Source organism: Choristoneura fumiferana, chromosome 9 (assembly GCF_025370935.1).
Source record: "Choristoneura fumiferana chromosome 9, NRCan_CFum_1, whole genome shotgun sequence".
NCBI classification, from domain to species: domain Eukaryota; kingdom Metazoa; phylum Arthropoda; class Insecta; order Lepidoptera; family Tortricidae; genus Choristoneura; species Choristoneura fumiferana.
Genome location: NC_133480.1, coordinates 6846177 through 6860042, shown reverse-complemented (window position 1 = coordinate 6860042; position 13866 = coordinate 6846177). Strand labels below are relative to the sequence as shown.

Sequence of the window (13866 nt, the reverse complement as noted above, 5' to 3'; positions counted from 1 at the left end):
GTTGTTTTTGAGTTTTAAATCCTTTTTTTATTGTGCCCAGTCTAAATATTACGAATGCATACACCAATTAAATGTTTTAGGGATGTTTCATACCCCTTAGATAATTTAATACCTACCTACTGGCCGTTTTGCGTCAGTTTCGCTTTCTTCTAAATCTGGCATTAAAAATTACAACTGTAAAGTTAGAAATGAAATAGAATTACTTACTGATTACGTAAAACATACAATTACTTTAGGAAATAATGAAGGTATTCGAAAATAAACGCAAACAACTAACTTAAAATAAAATGAAAAAATATTTACTGGGTGTCGTGTGAGGTTTTCAGTTATTTATTAGCACCTGACCAAAAGTTGTATTTTAACATTTTATTGAGGTATTAGCTTAAGTATTCATTTCCGATTCTGGAAAGAGGATTGAAGCTGAACCACAATAAAAAAATAGTATTTGAAAGTATTATACCTGAGATCGGGTTATCATAAGACTCGAAAGCGTTATAAATTATAATAATTGAAGTTTTCCAGTTTTAAACATTTACTTATCAATAGTTGATGGCGTAGATCCACTGTAGTGTGTAATATTTTACTGACAGTTATAATAAGATTACAGTATTGCACTTTCACACTTATCTCATATAAATAAGTAAACAAAACTATCAAGGTATAATTAAATGTTTTGTTTATAATAATAAAATAATTACTTTTCATAACAAAGTGATACCTACAGGATCATAAATAAAGATAAATATTTTGATATAATACAGTGTGCTAGAAAATCAGATGCGGATATTTTGAGGATCGATTATTTGCATCGTCGTTAATTGGTTTCAATTACTTAAATTAAATTAAAAAAATACAGTTAATGTTAATGCGAGGATGATTATTTTTGGACGGAATGGTATTTTTGTATGAAGCAAAAAAATATTACCACACAATACTTAAATAATTTATGCGTCAATTATGATTCTTAGGTTATTAATTACATACCCTGAAAATATCTGCACCTTATATATTTATTATAACATAATTGTTTCAGTATATAACCGGTCTACACGTAACTATCAATTTTATTTTAATAACTGGTGTAACCACCATGATTGTCGATAACTGCTTGCAAAAAGAATCGCATCGATGCAACTAGATTTTCACACATATTAGAGCCGCGAATAACTGTCCCTTATTTTTACACAGTGGGCTTCTAACGTAACAGAGTTCGCTTATTTTGGTTATCCCAACGTTGGACATGGTTATAACACCCCATACATTTTCAATGGGATTTAAATCCGGTGATCTGGCAGGCCAAGGAACGACTTTAATATTATTTTTGTGTTGATCAAACCAGTCTTGCACAATACGCGACCCGTGTATTGGGCAGTTATCTTGCACGAACGTTATGCACGGCACTTGTTCTTCTGGATAGACAATTCTAACAGTGGGCAACATCATAGCGGGGCATCTATGAGTCGTGGTCTACCCGATCTTTGACGATGCAGCAAAGATCCTTCGTCTTGATATCGTCGTACCCATAATATAACTGTTTTTATCTGTAACAATATAAATAAACATAAAATAATATAACGTAGATATAATTTTAATGAAGAAGTTGGTAGGATGAACGTAAACAAAAAAAACTCACATTATTAACTCCAATTTCTCTAGAAATTTCCGACATATTTTTTCCTTCTTCATATAAATTAATAATTTCACATGTTTTAACCATTTCAATATTGCGATGAGAACTCATTTTAAAGAATAATTACGATAATAAGCAGATTCAACTTGAAAGAGACGATCAAACGATGTTGCAAGCAGCTGAACAAGTAGCAAAATCTTTGTAATAAAAACTTAGCCTGGTAGTTTGAAGATCTTCAGTCTACCCTCTTTAAGTTTCGTTAAACACGCATGACTTACCGATTAATTTTAAGACGACCCGATATAGATCCGATTTTCATCGCTTAAGATAACAGTACGATGGTCAAGTGGTTGTGAACTTCGTTCTTCGTTCGTATGTCACAAGTTCAAATCCCACCAGGCGATAATATTGAGTTTGTGTTTTTGTAAATTTACTGCTAGATTTGGAGATTACTACTAAAGTTGACACTAATTCGCAACATGAGTCTTCGTAAATAAAGAATTTATCTATCATCAGCATCCCAGCCTATAGATACACGTCCCACTGCTGGTCACAGGCCTTCTCTCAGAATGAGAGGGCTTGGCCGTAGTTCCCACGCAGGCCCAGTGCGGATTGGGAACTTCACACACACCAAAGAATTTATCGTTGGAATATTTGAAGGACAAGAAATGATAGTAATGCGAATAATATTCTCCTTCTCTTACGACAAGTACGAAAGAGACAGAAAATGTCGTTACGCGCTTCGCAGGCAGGGACATAATTTAGTTACTACGGCAGTGAAATATCAAATTTCTAACATGAATATAAAATATTTTTTTAAGGTCAGCGCCAGCGCCATCTAGTGGCATCTTAATAAACTAACTAAGTTAGTAAATAAGTAAATACCGCTAATACACTTCAAACACATAGATGGCGCCGTTTCACGTGTCAGACGATTATGTTTGGGAATTGTCCATCGACTTTTGCTGGCCATAGTACCTATAGGGCCAGGTGTCGGGTTTTTGCCGCTCGGGTTTTTATCATTTACGGGTCATTTGCCGGTGGATGATGTTGAACGGAATGATATTGTCGTTTTTCTGAATGAGTCAAGTAGAAACAAAACACGAAATATACCTACATAAACTTCTTTGGCCGAGAAATTCTTAAAACTAATCTTCTTGTAAATAAATAAACTCCTTTACCTACATCTATAAGGCAGGCTTTGCCTGCACTAGATCTGTGTGTAAGTCTAAGTGATAGTACGAGTAAGCTTCGCTTAAATCTCTGGTGGATGACCAGACCGCCTTAAAACCATAGATGATTTTCAGTTGTAAAAAGTTAGTGGAATAACAAATAAATATTAATTGCCTAAATAATATAGGTCGTGATCGTGATGGCACCGTAACAAGTCGATTCCCATACCGGGTTGCCTAAATTTTTTTGCATGACGTCATACATTTTATAAAACTTACAGACACGCTTTTCTCATTTTCCGGATCATCTATAAAAATGTAAACTGCTACCCCAGCAGCTGCTGCTGCTGCTGGTGAGTAGAGTACTCAACATTTTTTTTTCATTTGACTAAAACTAGTATAGATATGGTAAGAAAAAAATTCGGTGCAATGGCGAGTAGTAAAATAGTACGTAGATTAAAAATCATCCCGCAAAATTTATTATAAATTTATTAGTTTCCTTTTACATTGTTCATACAGCACCCATTCAAAACTAAATCCCTTTCGAAACCGCACAATCTCACCCAGATGTCATCTCGCGAGATAGCTCACGTCACGTCCGTCCGGGGATCGTGACGACGTCGTCACGACGCACGTGACGAGCCGAGCCGATGGGTGCGATCTCACATCATAAAGCTACATGCATAAAACGATGTTAGATTATACTGAATGTTTAGGTGTCTTTGCCAGACTCAGACAAAGCGTAAGTAAGGTGTAACTATATCTAGTCGAAAACAATAACAAGAAATCAAATCTGACTACAATTACAATACAACCTTTTTTATTGACTCAAGGTACATAGGTACATCTGGTCGGCGTACGAGTGACAACTCGGATAACTCGCTAGCACCTCACCGCTTCGGGCAGTCACGACTTTTTTAACGCTAAGAAGTTATTAAAGCATCCTCGACAAACTTGGTATGCAGTGGGAAGGGACGATCCTATCTTAAATTACCCAGTAAGCGAGTTACAAACTGTTTGGTATAGTCACAAAGCACATAGTGCACTTTCCCATCTGCCAAAAATGGCCGTAGGACATGTACCTAAATATTACGAACGCCAGTCTTCCTTGTCAAACGGGTGCAAGACTATCCCCTGTGACTACGACCATCTACAACACAGGAGAATGCGACATAATTTTAGTTGTTGCTTTTGAAGACATACCATAGTAGCGTTCCTCTCACTCCCCGCGATGCTAGAAAATGGTTCACTCCACGTCACTGTTTTTAGTCAGTTTAAAAATGGTTCTGCCCATCGGAGGATTAGGTATTAGCAATTACCAATGTGTAATAAAATCTTTAAAACATGTCGTTAATAATTCTAGAAAACGTTACAAGAGGCATAATTGTGGAAAAACGATGACTCGTTGAACAAACGTTTAAAGCAGGTCTAGGACGATTAATTTTTTGTGGCAAGGTAAGGTCACAAATGTATGAAAATTCTACTCAAATATTTACATCCTGACAAGCTTCATGATTCCGCTTACTTCAAAGAATTGCATATTTTTTGTCTCCCAAATTGTGTTGCACAATCGCATATCAAACAGGTACTTGGAATCTAATCGGTGCGTAATTTAGATAGACATCCTGTGAGAACAATAGTTGATGCAACATGCATTATTTATTGGTTTTTGGGAAATAAGAAGAAATACGACCACCGGCGGAATCTCGAGCTCTTATGCTAACTTTAGATCTGCAAGAAAAATTGTGCGAATTGCTTTACATTGCGGCGTAGTAAGGCGAAAGAATCTGAAGTGGTCAATCGAGCGTGCAATGTAATGTAACTTACGGGGTTTTTCTGGCAGGACTTTAGTTTTGGACAGCTGTGTCATTGATAAGTTAGGAGTTGAAATTATGTAAAGGTAAAACTGCTACTTGTGTTAATTAGGTACTACCAAAATTAATTCTAACCTAAACCTAAGTGGGGTGATCCACTTAAGAAATATGCAGACCGCATTCTGACTCCTAAAGTGTCTAATGGTGATGTTGCCAGTCGCATGATTGTGGTCAAAAATCAAACAATTATATTGATGTGGGGTCATTGGGATAGGTATATAAAATAACACGTTTATTTTATTTTACGTAGAAACAGGGCTCTGCTAACACTAGATTTTTGTAGATACGGCCATTCATACTTTTAATATAGCGTTTATTTTGACATACATAGAAATTTATAATCCGCCATTTCTTCCCAGGATTGTCAGCCTGCGCTGCATAGAATCAAGAACAAGTGATACAACGTGGATACCTCAGTACGTAGACTAAAAAAAACTGAACGATAAACAACGCGGATTCCTTAGTACGTAGAATAAAAAACTGAACGATAACTGCGAAGTAAGAAAGTTGAGAAGTAACAAAGTTAAAGAAGCAACTTTGTTAAGCACCATGCGTGAGAGTGGACGCGCGGGTGGCATGATCTATTTCCGAGCAATCCCGACTACTTCCGAGAACAGCCGAGCTTCTGTCTTCAAGATTATACGCCATGATAGCTCACTGGATTGATGGCACTGCTTTAATATGTTAGTGCGTCTTTAAATTACTAAGGACTAGATAACGGTAAAAATATCGATAGAAACTGTTAGCAGGTTAAAATGGAATTAAACGATAGATTGAGATTCAGTCGCATAAATCTCTACTAGTAACGAGTATAATGTAAGTCCAATAATAATCCAATAGATCTAAATCCTGCTCATTAGTTTAAAACCAAAGTTTGTGTGTGTATGTGTGTGCGTCCGTGTGTGGTGTGTGTTAATTTGTTTGCTAAAATGGATTGAAATGAAAATCAGAATGTAGATAGCTGAATCTCACGAAATTATAGGAACATAGGTTTCTTATTATCTTACTATTCTTACGGAATCAGGCTATAGTATGGAATATCTTGAACGATATGAAATAAATTATTGAGAATTCCCGCGGGAATTTAGAAAGAGAATGGTGAAATTTCATTTCAACTGCCAGACCTCATTGGTTCACCCGACCGAAGCGAGTAAAGATAGTTAAACAAATGTTTTATGGAAGAAAACTCGGTTTGGGATAAACCAATTGCAACTGTAGATCATTACGACAAGTTATACAACCGTGTAGAGATAATCCATCAATCAAATCAGCACACATTTTTATTTTCACGCCACTTTGCCCTTTGTAGATAGAGATAAACCATATTTAATTTGAAAACCAGATGGTTCTTTAATATTCACAATATTAAAAAAACATTTTAACTCTATTAGATACCTACTATAGATATGCTAAACGCTCACATATTCTAGTACAACCCTCTTTTCCAGTTTGCCAGATGTAGAAAAAAAATTATGACATTTACGGCATCACATTTATAAAAGCTGCCGTTATTTATCCAAATGCACTATGTGAAATCTGTACTGTACTGCACGATGGCTTCAAGAAAGACGTTCATGCGAAATCGTTCTTTAAACAAATGGAGGATCAAAGTTCGATTTATCACACGCGGCGACAGCACGACGACTCCGTGTCGGCGAAAAAACAGAAAGTAATTTTTACTCCGATCAATCACCAGAAAAAACGGCCTTGCCCATCGGGGTAATTCGCTAGAATTCCACGGGAGATTTACTACCGCCAGGAGTGCTAAACCAGTAGCGATATAATGAGGCGAGGCCGACTCATTGTCCGCGCCTAAAAAGACGAGATAAATAACCAAATGAGAATGGAAAAAGGGCAAAAATGGTGAAATAAAGGAAGCTTCAATTGGACAAAGGCGCCGAAGGGGGATAATTCGTCGGGGATATGCACCAATTGTCACTGTTTTGCTCGTTTTGGCTGACGGCCTGGGAAGACGGCGTCGCGCAGGCGCGGGACGGCCATAAAATTGTCACGCCACCAACGCCTTCGCTTCTCCGCTAGTGCCTTGAACCTAACCGTTTATTTGGCAAATAAGCCAGCGCTGGTTATAAAATTTAACCGTATTCCGAGAGCAAATTACAAACTGACTTTGTAGCGTTCTGTCGGTTGGAGACCTGCAATTACTTATCTGTAATTTGCTAGTTTAGCCACATGAAAACACTACTCTGCAACATCGCTGACAAGTGTTCTCTTAAAAAGGAAGTAAAGCTAGCCAGTTCGAAATATTTTACAAAACTGTGTCAAATATACCACGATATATATCATATGACCACAAGTTGGAAAAATAGATTTATATTTAGTTTTATTATCCGTTTAATATGTATAATGTCAAAATGTATAGATAAATCAGGATTAACGCCCAAATCTATTTTTTTTTATATCATGGGACACTTGACACCAATTGACCTAGTTCCAAACTAACCAAAGCTTGTACTATGGATACTAGGCAACGGATAAACATACTTATATATTATATATAGATCTCTTAAAACCTTTTAATTTTCACATTTTAAACAGAATGATTATAAAATAGTAATCGACGGCGTAGTACCAACACCTCCTAACTGAGTGACCTTTGACATGCGATTGAGGACCTTAGCACCCCCTAGCTAAACCTCCTAAGTTGCATGTTCAAGATTTATCAGTTAGGAGGTCTTGGTACTTCACCGTCTTAATAATTTCCTTAAATCATAGAGATCAAATGACCGGCACTAAATAGAAGATCTAGAGAATATAATGACCACTTAACCACAAGGTATCGTCCTAAAGCAGGGGCATCAAAATGATATCAACCCAATCAATTCACCCAAATCCAGCACCGACCATGACCAATCACAGTCCGCTATCAAATAAAAACAACGTTTAATATTCCACACCACCCGCAATCGCTATAAACGTACAAATATTTGTCACAAAGCATTTTGGTAAATTCAAATAAAACCGTAACTAAAGAGCCTTAGTAAATCCCTGGAGATGGGTCAAGCAATATCACCCCCAACTCCAGTTTGAATGTGAACCTTTAGGACCCTACATAAAGCTGCTAAAACCGAAGCAAGTATTGCAAAATAATTCAAACTTCCTGACTGCGGAACCGAAAGAGCTAAACTCAAATCTTACTCTACCACTATAGGGGATACTTTTCCCTACCGCAAATTCATAGACACCTACTTTTCGGTTATCCAAAATGGATTCTCTTCCCTTGCCTTTGGGTTGCCAGTGGATGAATTGCAGCCCAAGTGGACAATTCTGTATGTTAGCATTCGCAACGGCTAATATTTCGCGGTTATATTGGCTAGTAGATGCCGGATAAGATTTATTGGAGGCGTCACGGTGGGTTTCATATCAAAATTAAATATCTGGAGGGGAGAAGGCCAACTAGAAGTGCAGTGCTTTTCGCGATTGACACTTAAGCTTGTAATAAGTTCGGGAGACGGGAAAACCAAATTCGCTACGGAAATATTTTGCTATTACTTCAAAGATGATCGTCGATCGTGGGTTCAAACCCCGGCTCGCACCTCTGAGTTTTTCGAAATTCATTACATTTGAAATTTACCACGAGCTTAACGGACACCGTGAGGAAACCTGGACGAACCTGCGAAGTAATTCAATGGTGTGTGTGAAGTTCCTAATCCGCAATGGGCCCGCGTGGGAACTACTGCCCAAGCCCTCTAATTCTGAGAGGAGGCCTGTGTCCAGCAGTGGGACGTATATAGGCTGGAATGACTCGAAAGATGGAAGCTGGTCGCCATACGTAATTGAAGGAAATATACAAACATATTTACTTTAATCGAAACTAGACAAGCTTCAATCACAATTACAGAATAAATAATAGTAGGTACAAGAATCACAAATGTATTTCTAAACGAATGGGCCCTTAAAAAGTTCTAATTACCTAGTCCGTCGGTTAGATTAACCCCCCGTTTCACCTTCCATTGATTAAATTTATCCGTCAAATTAAATTAATCAATGGATGATGAAACAGCCCCTAAGTACCTACCACAAAATATTGAACACGTATTTTTTCTTTTGCCAACTAAACAAAAAATAATTATGATAATGTTCCGCGTCTCACAAAAAAAGTGTCGCACGGCGTGACGTCACGGGCCCCACTTTCGAACTTTGAATCGCTTCATCTTTACAAACATTCGGTAAATTTACGAGTGCTCGTAACTGTCCCAATAGTTGGCATCTTTAATCTTATGTCATTAGCAATAGAGATGACAGCAGGGTGTCGTCTATTGGGCATTAGCGTGTCAAGCACTGGGATGCTTACCTTACTTTCATACAAACTAAACAAGCTTCAATCGCAACCACAGAATAAATAGTAAGTAGTAAATAGTATAAAGTGTAAATTTCTTAACGAATGTCAAAATGGGCTCACTAATATGTTGCGGAAAATCGAATGTCATAATTTCGTTTCACATAACAACCTTTACCAGAATCATCATATCACTGAAATGCTTTTTGCATAAGTATATTTTTTTGCATACTATCATTTCTCATAATTTTGGAAAGCAGAATATTAACATGGCATAATATCGATGAAAATAATATTTATGCCCTAATAGTTTTTACGCAGAAAGATATTTCTCATAGTAATTAGTTTGCATAAGAATACAAAGCAGAATAAAAACTTACTAAACATTTATTGGGAGCAGTACCTACCTAAGATTTCTAGCTCGCTCAGCTCGCGCGCTGTTGTGGCCGCAGTTCTAACCTAACCATTATAAAGTCGATGAACCTAACCCAACCTACTTATGGAGCTGCTGTTCTGTTTTGGCGCTACGCCTGCTGCTGTTACAGCACGCTTACTTTGCTGGCCTTATTTTAACCTTAACCCATTTTTATTGTACCTGTTCCTTCCTTTAAACATGTCATTATGTCATGTTAAGGTCAGTACTATTTGAAATTCCATGACAATACTATTGTATTGTCCAGACTACTATTTTGCTATGCCATTATGCCATATAAAAATCGGCGATACTATTGTTCTGCTTTTTAATATTCTACAGAAGTATATTCGGCAATAACAATGTTCTGCCATTTAATATTCTGACAAATGACTGTTATTCGAACTGATAATTATGCAAAGTACCTAATGATTATGCAAAAGTATCATTCGGCTAAAAAACATTATGTGATACCGGTCATGTGAAGTGTATTTCGGAGAATCGATATTATGCAAGATAAAGGGAACCCGTCAAAATGACAGTAAAAAAAATGGTATATATTTCCTTCAATTACGTATGGCGCACGTATTCAACTAAATAGAATAACATATTTTTTGTCTGGGAAACTTCCCCAATCGTGAAGCTCCGACAAAATTTCAATACGGCAAAGCGCCCCCTGACTGATTGTTGAAATCACTACAAAACGACGAAGGCTATTTTTAACAATAATTATGAAACAATAATATTAATATGGACTCATCTTCGTAGAGGTGAACCGCGAGGCGCGGCCGGTCACGCGCCGGCGCCGCGCGACAATGCGACGGTTTCACGCACCAGTGGCGCAGGCGTCGCTCCCACCGACACTTCATTGACGACCGATCTATTAGGGTTTTCGCGACAATGATGTAGAAGCAATGCTTAGTGGCTAGTATTGAAATAGGAATGTGCAGAATACGAACTTAAAAACATACTCGTTGATTCTGGAGACGGATTGGAATTAAGTCTTCTAGGTAAATAGCAGATAGTCTCTGACTCTAAGGGCTGTTTCACCACCCATTGATTAGTGTTAACTGACGGTTAAATGTGATGCCGTCTCTATTTGTTTCGTTCGAATAGACGGAGACGGCATCACATTTAATCGTCAGTTGACACTAATCAATGGGTGGTGAAACAGCCCCTAAGTATCTTTTGACGACCAGATGGCATAGTGGTTAGAGAACCTGACTACAAAGCTTGAGGTCCCGGGTTCGATTCCCGTGTCGGGGCAGATATTTGTATGAAAAATACGAATGTTTGTTCTCAGATCTTAGATGTTTAATATGTATTTAAGTATGTATCTATCTATATAATTATATTTATCCGTTGCTTAGTACCCATAACACAAGCTTTGCTAAGCTTACTTTGGGACTAGGTCTATTGGTGTGAATTGTCCCGTGATATTTATTTTATCTGATCTCTAAAAACGTCAATTTACGTTTAGTAAAAGTGAAACCATAATATTACAGACGCTAAGAATTTTTGTCTTTTCTTGAAAAAATACACTCTTTTTCAAGTTTTTAGCTATAAGTCCTTTCTTACTTTCTTTGTTATTGTTATTTTTTTTTCTTAATATTGTTATAAATATGTACTATCAAATAAACCTCAATATCTTCCTGAAACTGCCATGAATTAGTGAAACGTAAATCTCGGCAATGGTTGCCACCATACACTTTACAAAAACTAAATTGACATTCGTAAAGCGGGCGAAATGGTCATTTACCCACAATTTTTTTTTTACCAACAATCTGGAGGTAGAATTTTATCTTTACTCTTTTCGAGTTATCCATTCGAGAAAGAATCGCAATCTAAACTTTGGCACGCTTTTAAGTGTAGGTAGTCTGCTTATCACCAAAAGATAGTAACGATAAATGTGATAGTACATTGGAAGATAGAAATATTACTTTTTAAAAACGTACGCTCGACTAATGGACAGGCCATCTGTTCAAAATTCAAATAGAAAATAAAATTGTAGCGCGTTTTTTTTCTTTTCTTTTATTGCTTATAAAGTGACGTTTTAAATGCTTGCATATTTAGCCAACAGCTTAAAAAATGAAAACTATTTCAAAACTAATTGGACTATGTATAATAAAATGAATTAATCCTATTATATTATATTATAGTATATTAATAATTTAATAGATTTATATTCGTAATCATTTATTGTGTTTGACGAAAATCGTGTTTTTTTTATATTTTTGCACAGTTGACATTTTGAGGTTATTTCCACGCCCTAAAAATCCTCCATTCATAAGCACCGTATTGGCTGTTTAGGGGTTTCCAACGTAAATTGAAAAAAAAACTACTTTGAGCCCTAGAGAATAAAAAGGAGCTTTAGTCCCGATATGCAGAGACTAAAGTAACATTTTAAGAGCATGAGAAGTAAAAAAAGTATTTAAAAGAGGTAGTCTTCCAAAAAACATGACTTTTGATAATAAAGCTGTCACTAAGGGAGCGAGCACCGGTTTTGGCGCCTCCTGGGCTATACCTTTAATTAAAGATGGCCCCTCAAGCTTTATAGGTAGTCAAAACACCCAAGCTGGACCCAGCCATCAATCTTATTCGGCCAAAAGACTCGGATCTCATCATCACAAATCAGTTCAAAGAATCCGAAGACATCACGGTGGTCCTAATAAACGCAGATCATGACAACAAGTGGAATAAATTGATCCTAATGAAGGATGACGGCATTATAAGTGAAAAGATAATGCTAGCAGTTGAAGAACCCAAGAAGACTAGTCATAAAAACAAAGTTCAATGTTAATGAAAGGAAGCAACAACTTTATAAATAATCTTTATTTTAGGTAAGCAAGCGCCGCAAATATTCTGGTTTGACTGACTACCATGAATTTGGGGCGCTTGCTTTTGAAACGATGGGGCCGTGGTCAACAGACAAAAAAGTTTTAAAATACTTGTCTAGGAGGTTAGTTTTGGCCTCGGGGGTCTCTAGAGCTGGCGGTTATCTCGCGCAAAGAATAGGGATAGCTATATATATACAAAAAGAGGTAATGCGTCCTGCGTTCTGGGGTCCATGCCAGTGACGTCTCTTGACGATGTGTTTGCCTTATAAAATAAAGCTACCTAGGTATTAAGTTAGTTAATAATTGAATTAATAATATTGTAAATCTGTTTTAAAAACCTAAAATAACATTGTCGCTTTACGAGTAATAAAAATATTGTTGAATGTAAAACTTAATAGTTCATTAGATTCACGATATCTAATCAAATCATTGATATCGTTTCTATAGATACTGATAAAACAGTCTTTGCTCAGTCTTTACGATATTCTCGCTTGTTTGAGGCGCTTAAAAAGTATGAGTTTAACTAACAAAGTAGTGATCGTAACGGGAGCTAGCTCCGGCATCGGCGCCGCTACAGCAGTTCTCTTCGCCAAGGAAGGGGCTGACGTGGCCATCGTCGCCCGCAACCAAAGCAAGTTGGAAGCAGTTGCTAAACAAATTCAAGAATATGGCAAGACACCCCTCATCATCAAAGCAGACCTATCCAAGGAAGACGAAGTATCTTCAGTAGTTTCACAAACTGTAAATCACTTTGGACAGCTAAATATATTAATCAACAATGCTGGAATAGCTGTCGAGGGCTCCATTCTGAACGGCAAAGTGTTACAAGCTTATGATGAAGTAATGAAGACTAATGTTAGAGCAGTGCTCCAACTAGCTATGCTAGCCGCACCACACCTCATCAAGACCAAAGGTAACGTGGTGAATGTGTCCAGCGCAGCCGCTTTTACAACTTGTCGAACGCCTACATTGATTTCATACTACGTGTCTAAGGCTGCTTTGGATCACTTCACGCGATGTGCAGCCTTAGAATTAGCATCTTCCGGAGTCAGAGTGAACAGCGTAAATCCTGGACCAGTCGATAATGCTTTTCTGGATCACAGCGGCTTTGGTGCTGTCGACAAGTACAAACAAGGATTGATAGACGGCACGGCTCTTGGTTACATGGCCACTGATGAGGAGATAGCAGGAGTAATCTTATTCCTTGCCAGTGATAAAGCAAAGAGCGTCACTGGTTCTAACTATCTTATTGACAACGGTTACCTACTAAAATAAAATAAAAATAGGTAGGTACATTAAAATTATATATAATAATATAATACATATTAATAAAAATACTTAAACATTTGTACCTGAATTGAAATTATTATCAATGTGCTACCTACTATTTAGGTCCAGTGCTTATCTTGTCTTAACTACATCACTGCATCATAGTCCTGAATATTAAATTAGCTTTATCCGCTGCTTTGCTCCCGTAAAAGAATTTAATTAGATAGTTTTCGATCCCTTGGGAATTAAAAAAAAGCTTCTTAGTCTTTGTGTACTTTTATGGCCTCAAAAATTATGTCTGCCAAATTTGAAGTCTCTTAACTCCTCTCTCCGTACCCGGTTTTAGAATAGGACGGATCCGTCGCTTCCCACGGG

The 13866-nt window shown here is 37.1% G+C and overlaps 1 protein-coding gene across 1 annotated transcript; it reads left to right on the top strand.

The window, feature by feature from the left end:
• The first annotated feature begins 12699 nt into the window (after positions 1 to 12699).
• LOC141430800 (3-oxoacyl-[acyl-carrier-protein] reductase FabG-like) lies at positions 12700 to 13573 on the top strand. Its single transcript, XM_074091654.1, has one exon. The coding sequence runs from the start codon at positions 12736 to 12738 to the stop codon at positions 13495 to 13497; it is 762 nt and encodes a 253-aa protein (XP_073947755.1). The 5' UTR covers positions 12700 to 12735; the 3' UTR covers positions 13498 to 13573.
• The last annotated feature ends 293 nt before the right edge of the window (positions 13574 to 13866 follow it).